We start from the raw sequence: 18,678 nt of genomic DNA on the forward strand, positions 1-18,678 counted from the left end.
CTGCCACTACAACCCGCCCCGTGCCACTACAATCCTTCCTGTGCCACTACACCACTTCCTGTGCTACTATAACCCTACCTCTGCCACTACAACCTTTCCTGTGCCACTACAACCCTTCCCGTGCCACTACAATCCCATATCTGCAATTAATACCCAAACCCTGCCACTACAAGCCTAACTCTGCCACTACAATTCTTCCTGTGCCACTACAACCCTTCTTGTGCCACTACGACCCTTCCTGTGCCACTACGACCTTACCTCTGCCACTATAAGTCAAACCTTGCTCAAACCCTACCTCTGCCACTATAACCCTTCCTGTGCCACTACAATTCTATCTCTGCCATTAAAACACAAACCCTGCCACTACAACACGTCCTGTGCCACTACAACCCTAGCTCTGCCACTACAACCCTACCTGTGCCACTACAACCCTACCTCTGCCACTATAACCCTTCCTGTGCCACTACAACCCTACCTCTGCCACTATAAGTCAAACCTTGCCCAAACCCTTTAATGTAAACAAAATGTAAAACAAAAATCACTTCAAAAACACAAAGAAATAATAGAACTGGTAAATTCACTTAGAAGGCAAGAAAAAGTCCAAGCTCAAACAGTACTTTTTAATTAAAAAAGAAAACAAAACAATCACTGAAACTCCATGTACCTGTCATGGGAACTGTTAAGTATCACAGGTAAACAATCATCATCAATTCATTAGACAAACCAAATATCATTAACACATATTAATTAGAAATGTAGATTTTAGTTTTAAAAGAACTAGATGAATCAGATGATGTTTTTATGCTATGGTTTCCTTAACTGTACCTGTATGCTATGGTTTCCTTAACTGCTCAATTTCATATTGTAAATGGACTCTTCCATAAAGGCAGGATCAACATGGTGGATAGGCTGTACACAGACCACTCTTTTCAGTGTATATTGAGTTAGCGATGTTGCTTTGTATGTTAATACAAATGGTGTTGAAATCATTTGTGAAACATATTATGTACTTTCAGCTACATTTTGAGATGCAAATCCACTGAGCTACAGATGCAGACATCATTCAAGAAGCTGACCTGAACAAACTATCTTATGCAACATGCATCAATGAAGCAAATACTAATGTAATAAAATATGGACTAGAATACAAAGAAAAGATAACTGCAATCTGTACATTTGCTGTCACTCAAATGACTTACTCTTTTTTCAATTTAACATTTGGCTGATAACACATAGCTTGATTCAGTTAACAACATTTTAGTATCAATAAGATTGGTATTCATATTCCACATCTACTACAGTATTCATAGCCCACATGTACTAGTCAGCATATCCCATAAATACTACAGTATTCATAGCCCACATGTACTAGTCAGCATATCCCATAAATACTACAGTATTCATAGCCCACATGTACTAGTCAACACATCTCACCTCTATTACAGTATTCATAGCCCACATCTGTGAGTCAACATATCCCACATCTACTACAGTATTCATAGCCCACATGTACTAGTCAGCATATCCCATAAATACTACAGTATTCATAGCCCACATGTACTAGTCAGTATATCCAGCATCTACTATTCATAGTCCACAGGTACTAGTCAGCATATCCAACTACTAGTCAGCATATATGTCTACTAAAATATGAACAGCCCACACCTACTAGTCAGCATATCTGACATCTGCTAGAGTTTTTAGCATATCCCACATCTAAATACAGTATTCATATCCCACACCTACTACAGTCAGCATTTGCAATGTAGATGTTACATGCAACAGAGCAGTTTAACTGGGCACAAAAGAGTTTCTTAGGACAAATTTAAACTTGTTTCTCAGTTAAGGAACGTATGTAGGATTTATGGAAAATATGCACATAACCTTTAACTGTTATCTATAATGTTATCTATAATGCTCACTTCATGACTATAGCTGTTTTAATAATGCACTATAATCATCGGATATAAAAATGAAAATTATTTAAAAAATGAACTGAGAGAATTCAAAGCTTGGAGACTTTCATTAAAATTGACAAACATTCAATAGTTAATCTGCTACCATCATCTTAAATACCAGGTACTGGTCAAAGCACACATACACCTTTGGACAAGTAAAAAACCAACGTTTAACAATCTCGCAGACTCCATTTTATCTGATGTATTTTTGTGCAAAACATTTACCTTGACAACAGGAACCAACTTAGATTTTGACTTAGTTTATTGAAAAAAATATGGCAGCACCATTGGTGACCATTCAAAAATCGTACTGCTTTGCTTAAGTACCTACACATAAAGAAAGAAAAAACTTTCTCATCAATTTTGGATAGAAACAATTTCTTTTTCACCTTCAGGGGACCACACACCTTTCAAAGGGATGTACTTTGCAATTCAGACCCAGCCCCAGCTGTTTAGATTAACAGATGCCTGTCTGTCTGGTAGATTGTTCTGTCAAGTATGGAGAATAAAGTACTGACTTTGCCAAAATGAAACTGACAATAATGTAAGAAACATCGTCATTTAAGTGGTACATATGGCCACAAGCAAGGCAGCCAATGAATCAGAGATTTAATGACTGGGGATAGAACCTACCCGGAGATGTAATGACTGGGGATAGGGCCTACCCAGAGAAAAAACATTACAGACAGGAATGAAAATAAACCAGTTGAGAAAAAGTGGAAAGGGTCCTTCAGGATATGGGGATACTAGCATAACTTGTGGTGTTGTCATCTTATCAATCCTGTGTATATTTGAAATTTGTAAAACAAGCCCAAAAAGGGGGTGGGCCTTCCTATTGGCTAAAATTTTGTTAAGCCTATTTCATTTTTTTTCAATTGGCCTATTTTTGTATCTAGAAAATGATTAAATGAAGATAAATCTTTGGGGGAAAAAAACTTCTCTTTGATACTAAGGATGTATATAACAGATGCTTCAGATTCTGTGAATCATGTAAAATAGAAATGAGACTATACAAGGAAGTGGCCTCAACTAATATGATGCAATAGAAAGACAAAGTACTATGTCAAATAGGGGTCATAACATCAAATTCTGCTGGAACTTAGTGAAAACTTAACTTGACCTAGGTCTTCCTAATGTAAAGTCATATAAGAAATTAGTTTTCAATCCATGAAGTAAATCAAAAGATATTAAGCAAAAATGAAATCTGATGCACGGTGCACGATGTGAAGGGTCAGATGGACATGGCCAGGCTTAAAAGCAGGTATGTTTTATACAGATGCAATAACTCTACACACTGAGCCCTTTTATACATACAGCTTGTATATTATTTTGTTAGTTCTAAGCCTAGTCACTTAAACAATCCTGAAATTTAATTATGCATTCATGCAAAAAGAAAACAAACATCTAACTTGGAGACCCTGATATGGGTAAATTTACCAGTGCAACAAAATTAGAGAGGAAGCATGCAAAAAATTTAATTGTTTTAACTTCATAATTACTCAAGTACAGAGAAATCCATCAATGGTTTAGGAAATTTAGGAAATATAAGGAAACGAAACATTAATCAAAACCACAATGTGAATTTTCTCTGTGACCCTGATCTAAAGGTAAAGGAATAAGCACACATGTAACTGAATGAATTGTTTCAATGTGTTATGACTCAATGAGCTTAAAACTATGTAACAGAAAAGAGGAAAAACCAAAAAGTTTTGTAAATTTCAAGAAATAATTTATTTCCCTTGAGTACAAAGTGAAAATTAAAAAGAACTTGTTCCTAGAAGTTTCATCACAAGTCATAAATGTATAAAGTTCCAAAAAAATTTCAAGAATGAATGTGCTGATGTGCCTGTAGTCTTGAATGTGGTAATGTGCCAATGACCTGGAGTGTGATGGTGTACCAACAGTCTTCTGCTGTCTCACTGTTTCACAATAATTAGTCCAAAAGTTTTCATTGTCTGAATTCTGTAAAATTCCAAATTAATGCTTCTGACCAAGAATATTATTGATGAGCACTTTGTATTTCCAGTGGATAATAATTTCACCAAAATCAAAAACTGAACACAACAATAAGACTGATTCTACATCAAGATGTTAAGGCAAGAATGGGTAATTTTTAGATAAACAAGATTATAAACCCCTTTACCTGACTTAGGTCACAATTACCAATTTCTGGAAATATAATGTCACTTAATGGAAGCTTCCATTCTAGAAGTTTCTAAGGTCAGAATCAAGACTATCATTTAACTCAAATTCAGGTCAACATGTTTACATTAATAATGACCTGAATATTTATTCTTTCAGTAAAATTCGTGTGTTTATATGATCCTTCATTAAGGAGAAGTAGTGACAAAATATTTTAAATAAGGTCACTGTGGCAGCCATATTGGAGGTCTGACTGGCACCATTTTGATCTAGGACCATCTAGAAAGCATAAAAGGTCTTTCTGGCAAAAACTCATGTCAATCTGATATTCTGTTCAGGAGTCTTTAATTAAAATCCCCATGATGATATGATTATCTATTCAAGAAGAATAACAAGATTTTCAAAATGGCCACTGTGGTGGCCATATTCAATGTGCCTGTGTACCATTTACATTTACAACCATCTAGATATCAAAAGAACTCTTATGGTGAAACTCCATGCAATTGTAAGTTTCATTCAGGAGGAACAGTAACAAGATTTTCAAGATGGTCACAGTGGCAGCCATATTGGACATCAGATTAGTATCATTTTTATCAAGGATCAACTACGTATCATAAATGTCTGTTGGTAAAAAATCTGATGTTGATATTACCATCTTTTCATAAATAGTGGCAGTAACAATATTTCCTAGATGGTAACTGTGGTGGCCATATTTGACATCAGAATGGCACCATTTTACTATGACCAAGTAGACATTAAAGTCTTCTTGTGCAAACCTCATGTAAGTTTGACTCTCCATTCAGTAACAATATCAAGCTTTTCAAGATGGCTGCTCTGAAGCCATATTGGATATAAGATCAATGCCATTTTCATTTAGGACCAACCAGACATACAAAGAAGTCTTTTACTGAACAGAAGCTATAACAAGATTATAAAGATGGCTGACATGTTGACCATACTGGATGTCAGAGTCGCAACATTTTCATTTAGGATGAATAATAAGGAAAACAGATAGAAATGTGAATGCATTTCATGAATAGATTTGAAAATTTATTTTCAAAATATCAAATATCCCAGCTGAATGCCATTTTGTATGATAATCCTAGATCAAACTGTTAACAATGACAGATATTTTTTCATCCCTCACAAGCTTTACACAGTTCTTGTTGAGGTCAGACATTAAAAAACGAGCCTAACAGTGATGTGATAATATGATCACTTTTGGTTTTGATCTCTAAATATTTATTTGTATGAAATGAAATAAGAAAAATTAAAATAAAACAAATACTCTACAGATTTATATTCACAAACCTATTGCAGCTGTAAATATATTTTACCATAAATTTAATGTCATATTTTGCATTTATGTAGTTGCTATTTTATATTAATAAGACAAATTATAAAAGCTATGACTGTCTCCCTTTAACATTCTTGTTTGCAGAAAACCCGACTTCAGTAGTTCCAATTCAGTAAAAATGAAAGGAAACAATGGATACTGGGTTTAAAAATACTGTATAAACTGACTTGTACGATGGATCCGACTGCAAACTGCATAGATCCATATCTGCCATTGTTTATTGCACTAGAAGACCTGGGTCTACATGTTAGGACAAATCAAAAGAAAGAAAAACAGAACTTGATCAGACCCCATGTTTCCAGCATTGGAACTGACTTACAAGCTTGTATACATGGCAATAATATGCAATTGGTTCAAAACTCACAAATTATAAGATTTTATTGTTTCTAAATTTCAGACCTCAAACAAAATCGAGCAAGAATTTTAATGAAACTCAAACAATCATTGAATTAATAATTATATATTCCATAAAAGAAAACCCACTACTATGCATAGAAGTTTCAACGTCATAGATCCATAAAATATGACAGACATGGAAGACTGCTTGTAGTTACCTTGTTTTGTAGTGCATGAACAGTGAATTAATTCAACATACACTGCTGTGTGAGCCACTGGATACTTCAAAATGGATAGTCTGGTTGAACAGTTAACGACAACAAAATAAATTCAGGCATAATTTTACCAAACCTGCATTCAAATTCCTGAATGTTTTTTTTTTCTGGAAGAAAATTATTGATTATTTTTTAAACCAAAGAGTTACAGTATCATCAGTATAACTGGCAACTGCATGATGTTTAATAGTCCTCTATGCAGATAATAAACGGGCACATTAGCCTGTTTAATAAGTCCTCTATGCAGATAACTGGCACGTAAGCCTGTTTAATAGTTCTCTATGCAGATAACTAAGTTTGTGCGTAGAACGTTTCTTCTTTCCATCACAGTGATCTTGACCCATAACCCCAAAATCAAAAGGCCAGTTTTGCCCAGGTCTGAGATGCAGAACTTGTGTTATTGTCACAAAACCATTTTTCTTCTTTCAACCTTGACCTCTTACCCCAAGTGCAAGCATTTACAAAGTTTGGTAATTTTTTTATTAGCTAATCTAGAGTGTTTGTTTATGGTGGAACAGGCCCATACATATGCCAAAGTGACACCTATGTCAGGCTTCCACCAAGAAAAACTCAACAAAACTGATAATATCTCTTAAATATATTTTGGCTGTAATTATGCAGATGATAATTTTTATTTTAATACCATGCTTGAAAGATCGGTTCATGCTCTAAAAATCTTTCGATAAAAATTACAACATTTACACAAACAGAATTGACAAACTATAACTTCTAAGTCGTCCTCATTAAAAGTAATAGTTTCATTAAAATTATCAAGGACTTGGATAAACCCCAAAACAATCATGGATTTCTAGATATTTTAAAACTTTTTAAGCTGTTACCATAAATAACCGTACTTAACAGGAGTATGTGTGTTTTAAATCTTCATAACCATACAAATATAACAATGAATGAGACACTTCTGAATGATAATGCCACCATCCAAATCACATTACAGCAATCCAGATTTTATCCCCATAATTAGCCCATCAATCTGATCCTCAATTGCTGAGAAGAAATTCACCAAACTTGATACACAGGCTGCACATGTGGTAACCATCTGTGAGAAGAACATAATTTCTAGACTCCTTCTTGGGGTTCCAGTGGCAGTCATTCAAAGGTCAGGAAATGCAATTATTGTTGTGTAAATTTTGGACTAAACTTTTTACATTCTGTCAAGCAAGATTATGCATCAAATACCAAATATACTTCCTTTTAAGTAAGATCCTACAGCAGAGACGCTGATCTGCCATATTATAATGCACCAGCAGATCCGGTTCTTTGCATCTTTTTTAAGGACTAATCAGTAAAACAAACAACATAGATCCTGATCTTCATTTTATAATGCACCAGCAGATCCGGTTCTTTGCAGTTTTTTTTAGGACTAATCAGTAAAACAAACAACATAGATCCTGATCTGCCATTTTATAATGCACCAGCAGATCCGGTTCTTTGCAGCTTTTTAGGACTAATCAGTAAAACAAACAACATAGATCCTGATCATTACTTGCCAGCAGATCAGGGTCTAAGTTGTTTGCAGTTGGACCCAACTTTTACGCAAATATATAGAGTATGTAATAGACTTTAGATAACAACCCCTGAATCGTGGTCCAGCAAAGGGAAATGTCATAAAAAGCAAAGGGGATTTTGCCATGTTGAGTTATGGAAGTAATTCTAGCATTTATTGTAACAATGTTCTTATGCTGCATTGAGCCTTATATCTGTTGTGCAAAAGTAAAGCATGTTTAAAAAATGTGTATATTGATCTGGCTGAAAATTAATCAGCTTTATATAAATATTAATGTAAAAATGGCTATGTTAACTCTGGTCCCATTTACATTTCTGCAAAACTGAACCACAGCCAAAAATAAGTGCTTTATAGTAACGTAACACCTGAATAAGTAACATTTCAAATGTTGTTATGTATATTTGATTTATATTTGATGTAATGTAACTTTATTTACTGGAATGGAGTTCAGTTCTGATTTTTTTATTTTTGATGTAAACAACTTTTTAAAAAAAAATTAATATTCTTTCTTGAGTAAGATTCATAAAGTGAAATTGAGGCCATACTTGGAGTATGTGACAAATAACATGTAGCAATTGTTACAAATGCTGGTTTTTCCAGAGGACTGATACACATCCGGGCATCTATTTTGCACTGTAGCTAGACTTATTATTGATGGTTTGAGAAATAATAGTTATTCTTGCTATAACACTTGAGAAGTCAAAGTGTTTTATGTTGTGACCAGTTTTGGGCTAATTATTTAATTTTCTTCAATTTATTTGGATTTCAAGTTTGTTTACCCTGGAAATACTAGTGCTCTAAATTAATTCTTGGACAAAGACATTTATCAAAATTTACACAGAATTCAAAGACTGGAATATTATGTTCTGTGATTCAACAAGAGCTGTTGACACATCAGTACGATGCTGACCAGAGCATACATCATCGCCTTCCATTTTGGATTTCATCAGGATTCAACAGCAGTTTCATTAGGACTTTTTATTACAAGGATTTCTTTTTTTTAATTCTTGGATTAGTTTTGGATTTGATTCATAAAACCATAAGTTTTTTCTCATTTTTACCTTGCTTTTTTCAAGGGAAATAAATTATTTGTTCAATTTTACAAAGCTTGTTGTTTTCACTCTTTTCTTGTTACCGGTACTTCTGTAAGAGCCTAAACATATAACACTGTATATTAACATTAGTAAATGAAACAAAGAATGAATGGATTTGTGAATCGGATTGAATAAATGGATCAAACCATCACCTGACCAACTGATCAATTATCAATCAGAGAAAATGATTTAATTAAAAATAAATGAATGGCAGTTAGTTATTTGAAAGCATTACATAATGGGTAGTTTGTCCCAAAGTTCACATAGTCTAAGACTCTGAAATAAACATAACTTCTATAAACCATTTGTAATTGCACAATGATGGAGATTTTATACACATTGTTGATTTAACATTATGCTTAAAATCCACATCATGCAACTGACCCTACAATGAAGCAAAGGTTTTGTGTCTCAAGTGATATCTATCTGCATGAAATTTTAAACCTTATTGTTATTTATAACAGATTATATACAACTTTACTGATTCTTATGCAAGGCAGATAAAAACATCTGGATGATAATTTAAGCATGTCAGACTCAACCAAAATGGTATGGATTAAAATCCTATCATCAGATCAGCCCATGTTGGATAGCATGGTGTGTCACTTAACTCCAAATGCCTCACCACATAATAACCTACTTGTGTTGGTGTGCTATAAAACACCAAACCATAACAAAGTCTTGCAATAAATCAAGAATAGTACAGGAATCAGTAACTTTGACATTCCTGTTGACTGTTTTAAACTCCAAATGGAATCATTAACTTTGACATTCCTGTTGACTATTTTATAATCCAAATGGAATCATTAACTTTGACATATCTGTTAGCTGTTTTATACTCCAAATGGAATCATTACTTTTGACATTCCTGTTAACTATTTTATTCTCCAAATAGAATCATTAACTTTGACATATCTGTTAACTATTTTATAATCCAAATGGAATCATTAACTTTGACATTCCTGTTGACTGTTTCATGCTGCAAATGGAATAATTAACTCTGACATATCTGTTAGCTGTTTTATACTCCAAATGGAATCATTACTTTTGACATTCCTGTTAACTATTTTATTCTCCAAATAGAATCATTAACTTTGACATATCTGTTAACTGTTTTATACTCCAAATGGAATCATTAACTTTGACATATATGTTAACTGTTTTATACTCCAAATGGAATCATTAATTTTGACATTCCTGTTAACTATTTTATTCTCCAAATAGAATCATTAACTTTGACATATCTGTTAACTGTTTTATACTCCAAATGGAATCATTAACTTTGACATATATGTTAACTGTTTTATACCCCAAATGAATTATTAACTTTGACATATCTGTTAACTATTTTATAATCCAAATGGAATCATTAACTTTGACAGTCCTGTTAACTATTTTATACTCCAAATGGTTTGTTTTCAATTTTTATAAAGATAAGATCGTACCATATTAAAGGAAGCTTCAGACAAAAAACCCACATGTAAATCAACAATTTAATTAGTCCTTAACCTGTTTACCAGTGTCACAAAGTCAGGTTATGATATTATCAGATTGACACCTAACCTGTTTCAATACCAGCTAAATTTCTTCTAGTAAATTAACTATGCCCATGAAATGAGTCAACAGCAGAAATGAACAGGAAAGTTTTCAATCACAACAAAGATCAATAACCTCACGAAAATATATGAAAATGCAAAACTTTGTGACAATCTGACCAGGTCAATTACAAATAAATATATGCTAATAAATTTTTATCTCTCTATTGTAAATTCGATTTTTTATGGGTACAAAATATCAGTGCGTTTTTGACTGCTACAAAAGATGAATTTAAATAACTCACTTATCTTTTGATGAATAGTGGCTTTAGTCCTCAATCCCCAAAATAAAAATATTACTTTTTAGAAGCCAAAAATTGATACCCACAAAAATCCATAAAATTCATTGCACGGGTGACACTCAATTTATGCAAATGATGCATTCATGAGGCAACCATTCTGGTGGCTTATTGGCTAGAGTGTCCACCTCGGATGCGGGTTAGATCCCTGGCAGAGTCTTACCAAAGACTTACAAAAATGGTACTAACAGCTGCCTCACTTGGCGCTCAGCATTAAGAGGTTAGTGTTAGGACTGGTCGGCTTGGTGTCAGGATAATGTGACTGGGTGGGACATCATGCTACATGTCTGTGGCATGATGCCCCAGTGCTAGACATCACTATAAACTGCCACACTGCAGACATCATAGCAATATGACTGAATTTTTTTAAAAACAACGTTAAAAAATCCAAATCACACACACATTCCTGAGGTTAATTCATAAATTGAATGTAATGTAAATGCACAGACAAGAGCTGCGCATGAATCACAACACATGGCACCAGCTATGGTGTAAAAACAATCAGTGCCACAAACTGAATGTTATTTCTTCACTTTAAATGCCATTAAAAAGAAGCGCATACATTGAATTGGTGTAAACTGAGCATCACCTGTACTTTTCATGTAGAACATTTTTACTGCATGTCTGATGTTAAGAAAAACAAAATCCAAGTTGAGTAAATTGTTCTGAATGGTTTTACTATGATGTCAATATTGAGCCAAAGATTTAAATTTAAAACAAGCATGTGTAATGATCTAATTTAAAAGTAGATAAAAGTAGACAAACTTTACTTTCATACATATATGATGGACTAGCATGTATAAATTACTTTCAAGCCATTTTGAAAGTCTATGTCAAAACTGGTGCATAACTTCAAGTCCCATGTATTCATCCAAGTAAAATGTTTTCAACACATGTGCAAAATCATATCTATTAACAACGATCACTTTCAGATGATCAAAAGTAACTGATTGGTTAAACAATAAAAATATTTGGTGCTGAATGTGAAAAAACACAATACTGATCTTCATGACAATGTGTAAACGGATTTCATTCCTAACAAGACTGAGATGAGAGGGTGCATCATTTTAAGTATTTCATTTTTGTGCTATTTTTAAGACTTTTTAAAATCTTTTGTATCCAACTTCATACAAATGACTGGTATACAATGAAATACAGTTAACTCCAAATAAAACAATATCCAAACAGATACCTGGCTTTTGTGGACTCAGCAATACAACTTGCCCCCAAAAATGAATATACCTCTGTTTGTTATATCATTATAAGCTGAGTTAACTGCATTTCTAAAATAACACTGCATATCTTAGTTCAAGCTATCATCATCTGAGATTTTCTCTGTTGTATTGGGAATACATCAGACCAGTTGCAGATATAGCGTCTCCAAGTCCTACAGTTTTCTGCGGATCTGTACATACTAACACTGGGCTAAATACAAAATGATAACCTTCATAATCCCAGAAAATAACTGGATGATTATGGTCCAACTGTTTCTCTGGTCCACCTGAGTAGAGTCTGAAAGTTGCAGGTATTCGCAGCTCCACGTGCTTTGGAGTCAAATGTTTAACATCACATGCTTGACGCCCTGCTGTATGAGTTCCTGCGGCGACTGCAGCTTCATTGTTGCTCCATGCATCAGGAACTGTACCAAGTATATGATATGTAAGAGAATGGAAATGGACCCTCGTTAACTTTGATTCTGGTCTTTTCTTGGAATTGCCGAATGTTTTAAGAATCCAAAGAATCATATCGCTTATCTTGTGTATTTCTGGTTGTCCAGTCTGGTGAATAAAGTCATCACTGTGTGGTCCTTTTAACACATGAGAAGAAAAAGATAGCTCCTGCTCATTCAAGCCAAGAGATGAGATGTCAGGTATTATCTGGAAAACAATTGTTTTCATTTAATAAAGGAAAACTAAATTTACACTAAATATATGAAGAAACTCTTAACACATGTTTAAAACTGTTGTGATTTGGTCCAAATTTCAGTCAGCATAATTGTTTCGTCCCAGCTAAAAAGGCAATTATTTTATCAATTATAACATTGCCAACAAATATTTGGATGCTACACTCACTAAAACCACATGCATTAAAACTTTCATCAACAAGAGACCCTAGAAGGGGTGCTACTGCTCCGAACATTAACAGGAATTCAAGATATACTTGTTTCTCCTATTCTCACAGGTTCCCTACTATTTTTGTGTTGACTACTTCCATTCTAAATAGATATCTGCACCACCTGCCAGTCATTTTTAGTTGTAGCTTTGTTAAATAGAAACATTTAATGGAAACAAGCAAGAAATTAATTAATCAATAGAAAATACAAAGATCTACTTCCCCATTACCACCTATCCAAATTTATCTCCTAAATATGATACTGAAAACCCAATCACATCCAGCTTGGCAGAATAATATCACTGACAATGATGCAAGAACAGTCACATTATTAACACTGTTTACGTATTGTTCATTGTTACACATCACAAGACCTCTTTTAGGGAAAGACCCAAGTTGCTACAACTATTCATTCAGGAAAATGAGTCAATTATTTTTCTACATTTAGTAATGGCAGCCAAAACTGATGGTGGATCAGCTTCAGATCTGAAAGCTCTTGATGCCAGGATTCTTAAAGCAAATTCTGATAAGCAGTCTTGAGAAAAAGCTATTTAAAGTTTGTTTTCTTTTATCCTTAGCAACAGTGGCCATATTTAATGGCAGATCAGCATAATTTGTACAAGTCTGAAACTAAACCTTGGGATGAATATGTGTAGCTATGCTCAAGAAAAAGGGGTGGTGGTGATATAAGCAGCTTCTGAAAATTAACATTAGACTCCAAAATCAAAACAGGTCTTTCCATACCCTGTGTTTACGTGATAACATCTTGATAGAATTTTGGTTTTTATGTAAAGTAAAATGCCAAATCTTCCATATCTGGTTTTAGTTTCAGTTTAGTACACATTTTAACTGAAAAAGGCACACAAATGTTTAAATTGCATTTTATCCTATTATTCAAACAAATATGCACTCTATATATTTTTAGAAAGAGCAACAATTTTAGCTAGTGTGCATTGCCTGAAGTTAAAATTTGAATTAAATGGGTCAGGCATGTAGATGCACTGCCAGCATGACGAAAGTAGTACATATACTTAGTGCAGTCATTCAAAGGGCTTGAAAATATTACACTGCAAAATCGGCACATCATAAAACACATTTCCAACACTAGATGTTCACCAGTTTAAGAGGTATAAACTTCTGGAATGTTCATTTGGCAATTGTCAGTGGGACTTGTAAGGACTTAAAACATATTCTTGAGGAGTGTTGTTTGTTAATTATTGCCTCAACTTTAAATTTAGTACTCAGTTTTCAAGTACAACAACGTGTAATTGAAACTATGACTGGTAACACGAGTTTATTATTTTTTGATTTGCATGGATTTTATTTTTTATTTTGGAGTAAGTCAATGCAAGGTTAGTTCTAATGTACAATCGGGGATGCCAAATACATGGCAAACTATCCAAGGTAGGAAAATAGGGATACATGTTTGTGCTGTCTTTTTAAATGTTAGGGATATCACACATTTATTAAGTTTAAGGTACTATAAAAAATGTTTTTAATTTTGACATGTTTGCACATTTCCAATTGCTGATGAGAAAACTTGATCTCCAATTTCTGGTAACACAAGCTATTTTAAGATTTCAATTTTTAATCAGCTCATGGCATGTCTTGGGGTTTATGGGAGAGAAAAAAATATGAATATGTAAGAAACAAAATATGAATATGTAATAATGAAAACTGTAAATCCAAAAATGTTAACAGTTCTCCTTAAAAATGCAAGTTTAAAAATACCCTGAGCATTGATAATATGTGTAAAGTTCCATGGCAAATCCTCCTAGCAGTTTAGGAGGTGTAGCGATAGCAAACCTAAAATGGATAGAAAGACAAGAAGTCATCAACACATAAGCACTATGACCATCAATTCAGATGGGTAACTAAAACACAAGCTAGCTGCCAAGGTATCTATACTGCTCTATGACCATCAATTCAGATGGGTAACTAAAACACAAGCTAGCTGCCAAGGTATCCATACTGCTCTATGACCATCAATTAAGATGGGTAAGTACAACACAAGCTAGCTGCCAAGGTATCTATACTGCTCTATGACCATCAATTCAGATGGGTAACTACAACACATGCTAGCTGCCAAGGTAGCCATACTGTTCTATGACCATCAATTCAGATGGGTAACTACAACACATGCTAGCTGCCAAGGTAGCCATACTGGCAGTCAGATTGGAAGCAATGTTATATTTTGGACCAACCATACAACATAAGAGGTCTTCTGGTGAAAAGTCCAGGTCAATATGGGGAGTAGCAATAACAAGATTTTCAAGACAGCTGGTAGTGTGGTCATACTGGAAGTCAGACTGGAATAATTTCATTTCGGACCAACAAAACATTAAAAGAAGTCTTTTAATGTAAACTCCATGTTGACATGACCATCCATATCAGAGAAGCTTGTATTATGTGAGGCATACATTATTCCTGTACACCAATGAAAATATCTAAAAATGATTTTTGACAGGTTTGACTTAAAAACATGCAAAAAACACACCATGCAATTTCTTGAGAAAGATGGCAATAATTTGGAATTACATGTTGTTGATTGCAATTTCTGAAGAAAAGATCTATTCTAAGTTGTCATCCAACACAAGTATGGAATTCAAAATGGCAATAGTAGCTAGGGTTGTTATTCCACATGCATTTACAACTTGTCAAACATAGGATCTGATCTGGAAATATTCTGTACATGTTGCCAAAAGAACCCATCAGCTGACTAACTCATGAGCCTCAAGAAATGCTGGTGTCTAAACCAATGTGTGAAATTGGGAAGTGTCTGCACAAAACTGCACAATTTAAAAATAACAGGCAAGATCAACCCTCAAAGCATCAGTTAGTACTTGTACAGGTTTGGGGTCGATTTATCAGATTAATCAAGATGGTGACTGTGGCAGTCATACTGGATGTCCATGTTGCATCATTTTCACTAGGACCAACTAAACCAAGGGGTGCAAAGTTTTATGGTAATCCTCCATGTAGTTTAGGTGGAGCAGCAATAACAAACTTGTGCTAATGGTTGGACGGATGGCAAATCATCCAGAAGCTTTTTTTGTCTATGATCACAAGAGATAAAACTCCAACTAAACAATTACTGTATATACTCGCGTATAAACCCATTCGCATATAAGCTGACCCCCCCCAAACTGAATAGGTATAAACACTAAAAAGTGCATGACCCACATATAAGCCGATCCATAACTCCAAGACATCACAAGATGCAGTAAGTCCTAAATGAATTTATTTAGGCAAACTTGTTTTAATAAAAATTACATGTATACTTCTCTCCGGATTGGCATGTATGACAATTAAAAAGAAATGGTATAAACTTTTCTGTTTTCTTATTGTTTCTGCTTAAGATTTGTGCATAACTTGATTGAACGATGACAAGACTTTAGCATTTGCGGGTTGCTGTAACACTACTTCTCCCTTTTGACTCAATTACTGTTTGTTTATGTGTTATTGCATTGGACATTTTATATCAGTGCATCTGTAGCTACATTTTTATTTTTGCCTTGAAATGGTAAATACCTAACTCATTAAAATGTGATCCCAGTATGACAACACAACAAATAACAATATGGTTTGATCCAAGCTTGCAATTAGGCTAATGAGCATACTTACATAATGGTGCCACCACATGTACATTGTAGGTTTGAACATGCACTGAATGAAGTACATCCCTTGGAGTCTAATCATGGGCATCACTGCACTAAACTTTAATGATATCTCCAAAATACAATAATGAAGATTCAGAAATAATACTTCGAAAATTATGCTAATACCATAAAAGCGGAGTTGCCGTTTGTTTTGATATAAGATTATTAACTGGCCTGTGTTGCTGTCAGAAAACACAAGACAAATCCACCAATTATCAACAAAGTAGATGCCGAAACATCAAGCTTTCCATTTCATGATATTGTTCAGCCATAACACAAAACTAAAATAGATTGATAATCTTAGTTGATCTATAATAAAAGTTTTAGCCTTTATTATTCCCACTCTTCATGACCATGCAACAGTTATGCTGGTTATGTGCCTTGTACAATTAAATGCAGGAACCATTGCATAAATATTACCTCAGTTTGTAGGATTGCTTGTATCACTGAAAATGAGTTACTCATGAGCGCCTGATTCAACATATATGAAACAGCTGAAATGTTATCTGGAAGAATGCAATTTGGTCGAAGCAATGAATAAAGCAAAATGTGCAGCTAATACACTCGGGAATAAATAAGGATTTAAGTGATGCTATGCACAATTTGCACTGTAAGTACTGTACATTATAGTTCAACCTGGTCTCCCCCGTAAACTCAAGTGGCACACGAATTATGAAGTCTGTATTTACCTTTGTTTAATTTGGTGTTGGAGAAATCAGAAAATATGCACATGCAAAATAATAACAAAATCAATCATAGAACTTTATAAGTTTAATAAGTGTTGGGACACAGAAAATGATTTTTTTACATGCATACAAGTCTTAGGACATGGAAGAAATTTTGTTGTGTTTCGATGACTTACAGTCATTACAGTAGTCAACAAAGAGACTTAAAAACTTTTAAGTTTAGACACTGGCCTGTGGATAAGCCAACCCCCTCCTTCCAGGTCTTTATTTTTTCCTAATTATTTGGCTTATACATGAGTGTATATGGTAATGCTATGATGATAAAAATCAACATCAGAGAAGTGATACCTATGTCCTACCTATGATTAGCAAGCAAAACAAAGAATAATAATTTCAAAAATAATTTTTATTTCAATACTGAGATCTTCAGTTGGGACACAATTAATTGGCAGCAACTTACCTCTCTAAAAACTTCCTGTACCAAGTCACCATTTGCCATGCTAGCCAACTCAAGATGTACTGGAATGGTTGGGTTAAGCTGATTAAGTCCTTCTCTAAACACCTTCAATCTGCCAGTGTAAAAATCTTTACCTTCTCCTTCCATCAAGTGAAGACCTGATATAATTATCAAATCTGGCTCAAAACCCGACAGACTTGAGAAGAATGTCTCTAGATGTGTCATCTTTGAATTTGACTCATCAAAGCTAGTAATGAAACGTGTTGCAACAGTGGCCGTACTATCTCCCCATTTCTCTCCCACTCTGTATTCCATGATGAGGTGGACTTCATCCTCCTCAATGTGGCTTTCCTCAGGGATCTGTATGGACCGAGAAAACAGCTCTGACAACTTGGGACCTATTGGGCCTACCAGCTGAAGCTGCAGTATAATAGATGTTATAAATATAAATTTATCACTGACATGTTAACACTTATCAACAGGAGCAACATTATCATCAAAATATGTCACTAGAGAGTGAAGCTATCACGATTGTCATAAATCTTTGAATATGTTCACACCTTCTTCATTTAAATCCCACCAAGCTGCAATTTGGATTCATATACTTATTTAGCAGAAAAGGAAATTATTGAAAACTGTACAACAGTCTGACTCAGCATGACTGGTTCAAAGCATATCTGCTGGAAAAGTGAATATTTATTGCAGAAATTAATAAATCAATGATACAAATGCCTGTGATAATGATATGTGCCTATTTCTTGAAGACAGTAAGTGTATTTGTGACCCCTGCTTTTCTAAATGACCCCTTTTTTGACCCAGTATGGGTCAGTGGACACGACTTTTTCCATTTCTGGAATGAATCCTATTAAACTCACTTCACAAATCATATGAGTAAAGTTCATGAATGATCCACAGTGGAATTAACGATTAAATGGGTTCTTGAAAAATTAGCTTTCAACCACCAATCTGCATGGGCTTGTGCCTTATGAGACACAAAATATTTGATGCATTATGTGGTTGATAAAGTCGTGTGTAATATGGATCTTTTTAACGTAGCTTGAACAATTTAGCACTGGGGCATCAAGCAGCAAATATGTAGCATGATGTCCCACCCAGTCACATTATCCTGTCAACAGGCCGACCAGTCCTAATACTAACCTCTTAATACCATTTTTTTCACTAA

General features: G+C 34.3%; 1 protein-coding gene across 1 annotated transcript in view; it reads right to left on the reverse strand.

Annotated features, from left to right (window-relative positions):
* Nucleotides 1-606: 606 nt before the first annotated feature.
* The window catches only part of LOC149800798 (ADP-dependent glucokinase-like), a 29,959-nt gene continuing 11,887 nt past the window's right edge, over nt 607-18,678 (reverse strand). Inside the window, exons 4-5 of the mRNA XM_089954792.1 lie at nt 17,499-17,915; nt 607-12,458 (exon numbers count right to left, since the gene is read on the reverse strand). Coding sequence (XP_089810918.1) covers nt 11,901-12,458; nt 17,499-17,915 — 975 coding nt within the window. The 3' untranslated portion in view covers nt 607-11,900. The remainder of the gene's footprint in view (nt 12,459-17,498; nt 17,916-18,678) is intronic.

This window comes from Sinohyriopsis cumingii, chromosome 4 (assembly GCF_028554795.1).
Source record: "Sinohyriopsis cumingii isolate HCF-2022 chromosome 4, ASM2855479v2, whole genome shotgun sequence".
Lineage (NCBI taxonomy): Eukaryota > Metazoa > Mollusca > Bivalvia > Unionida > Unionidae > Sinohyriopsis > Sinohyriopsis cumingii.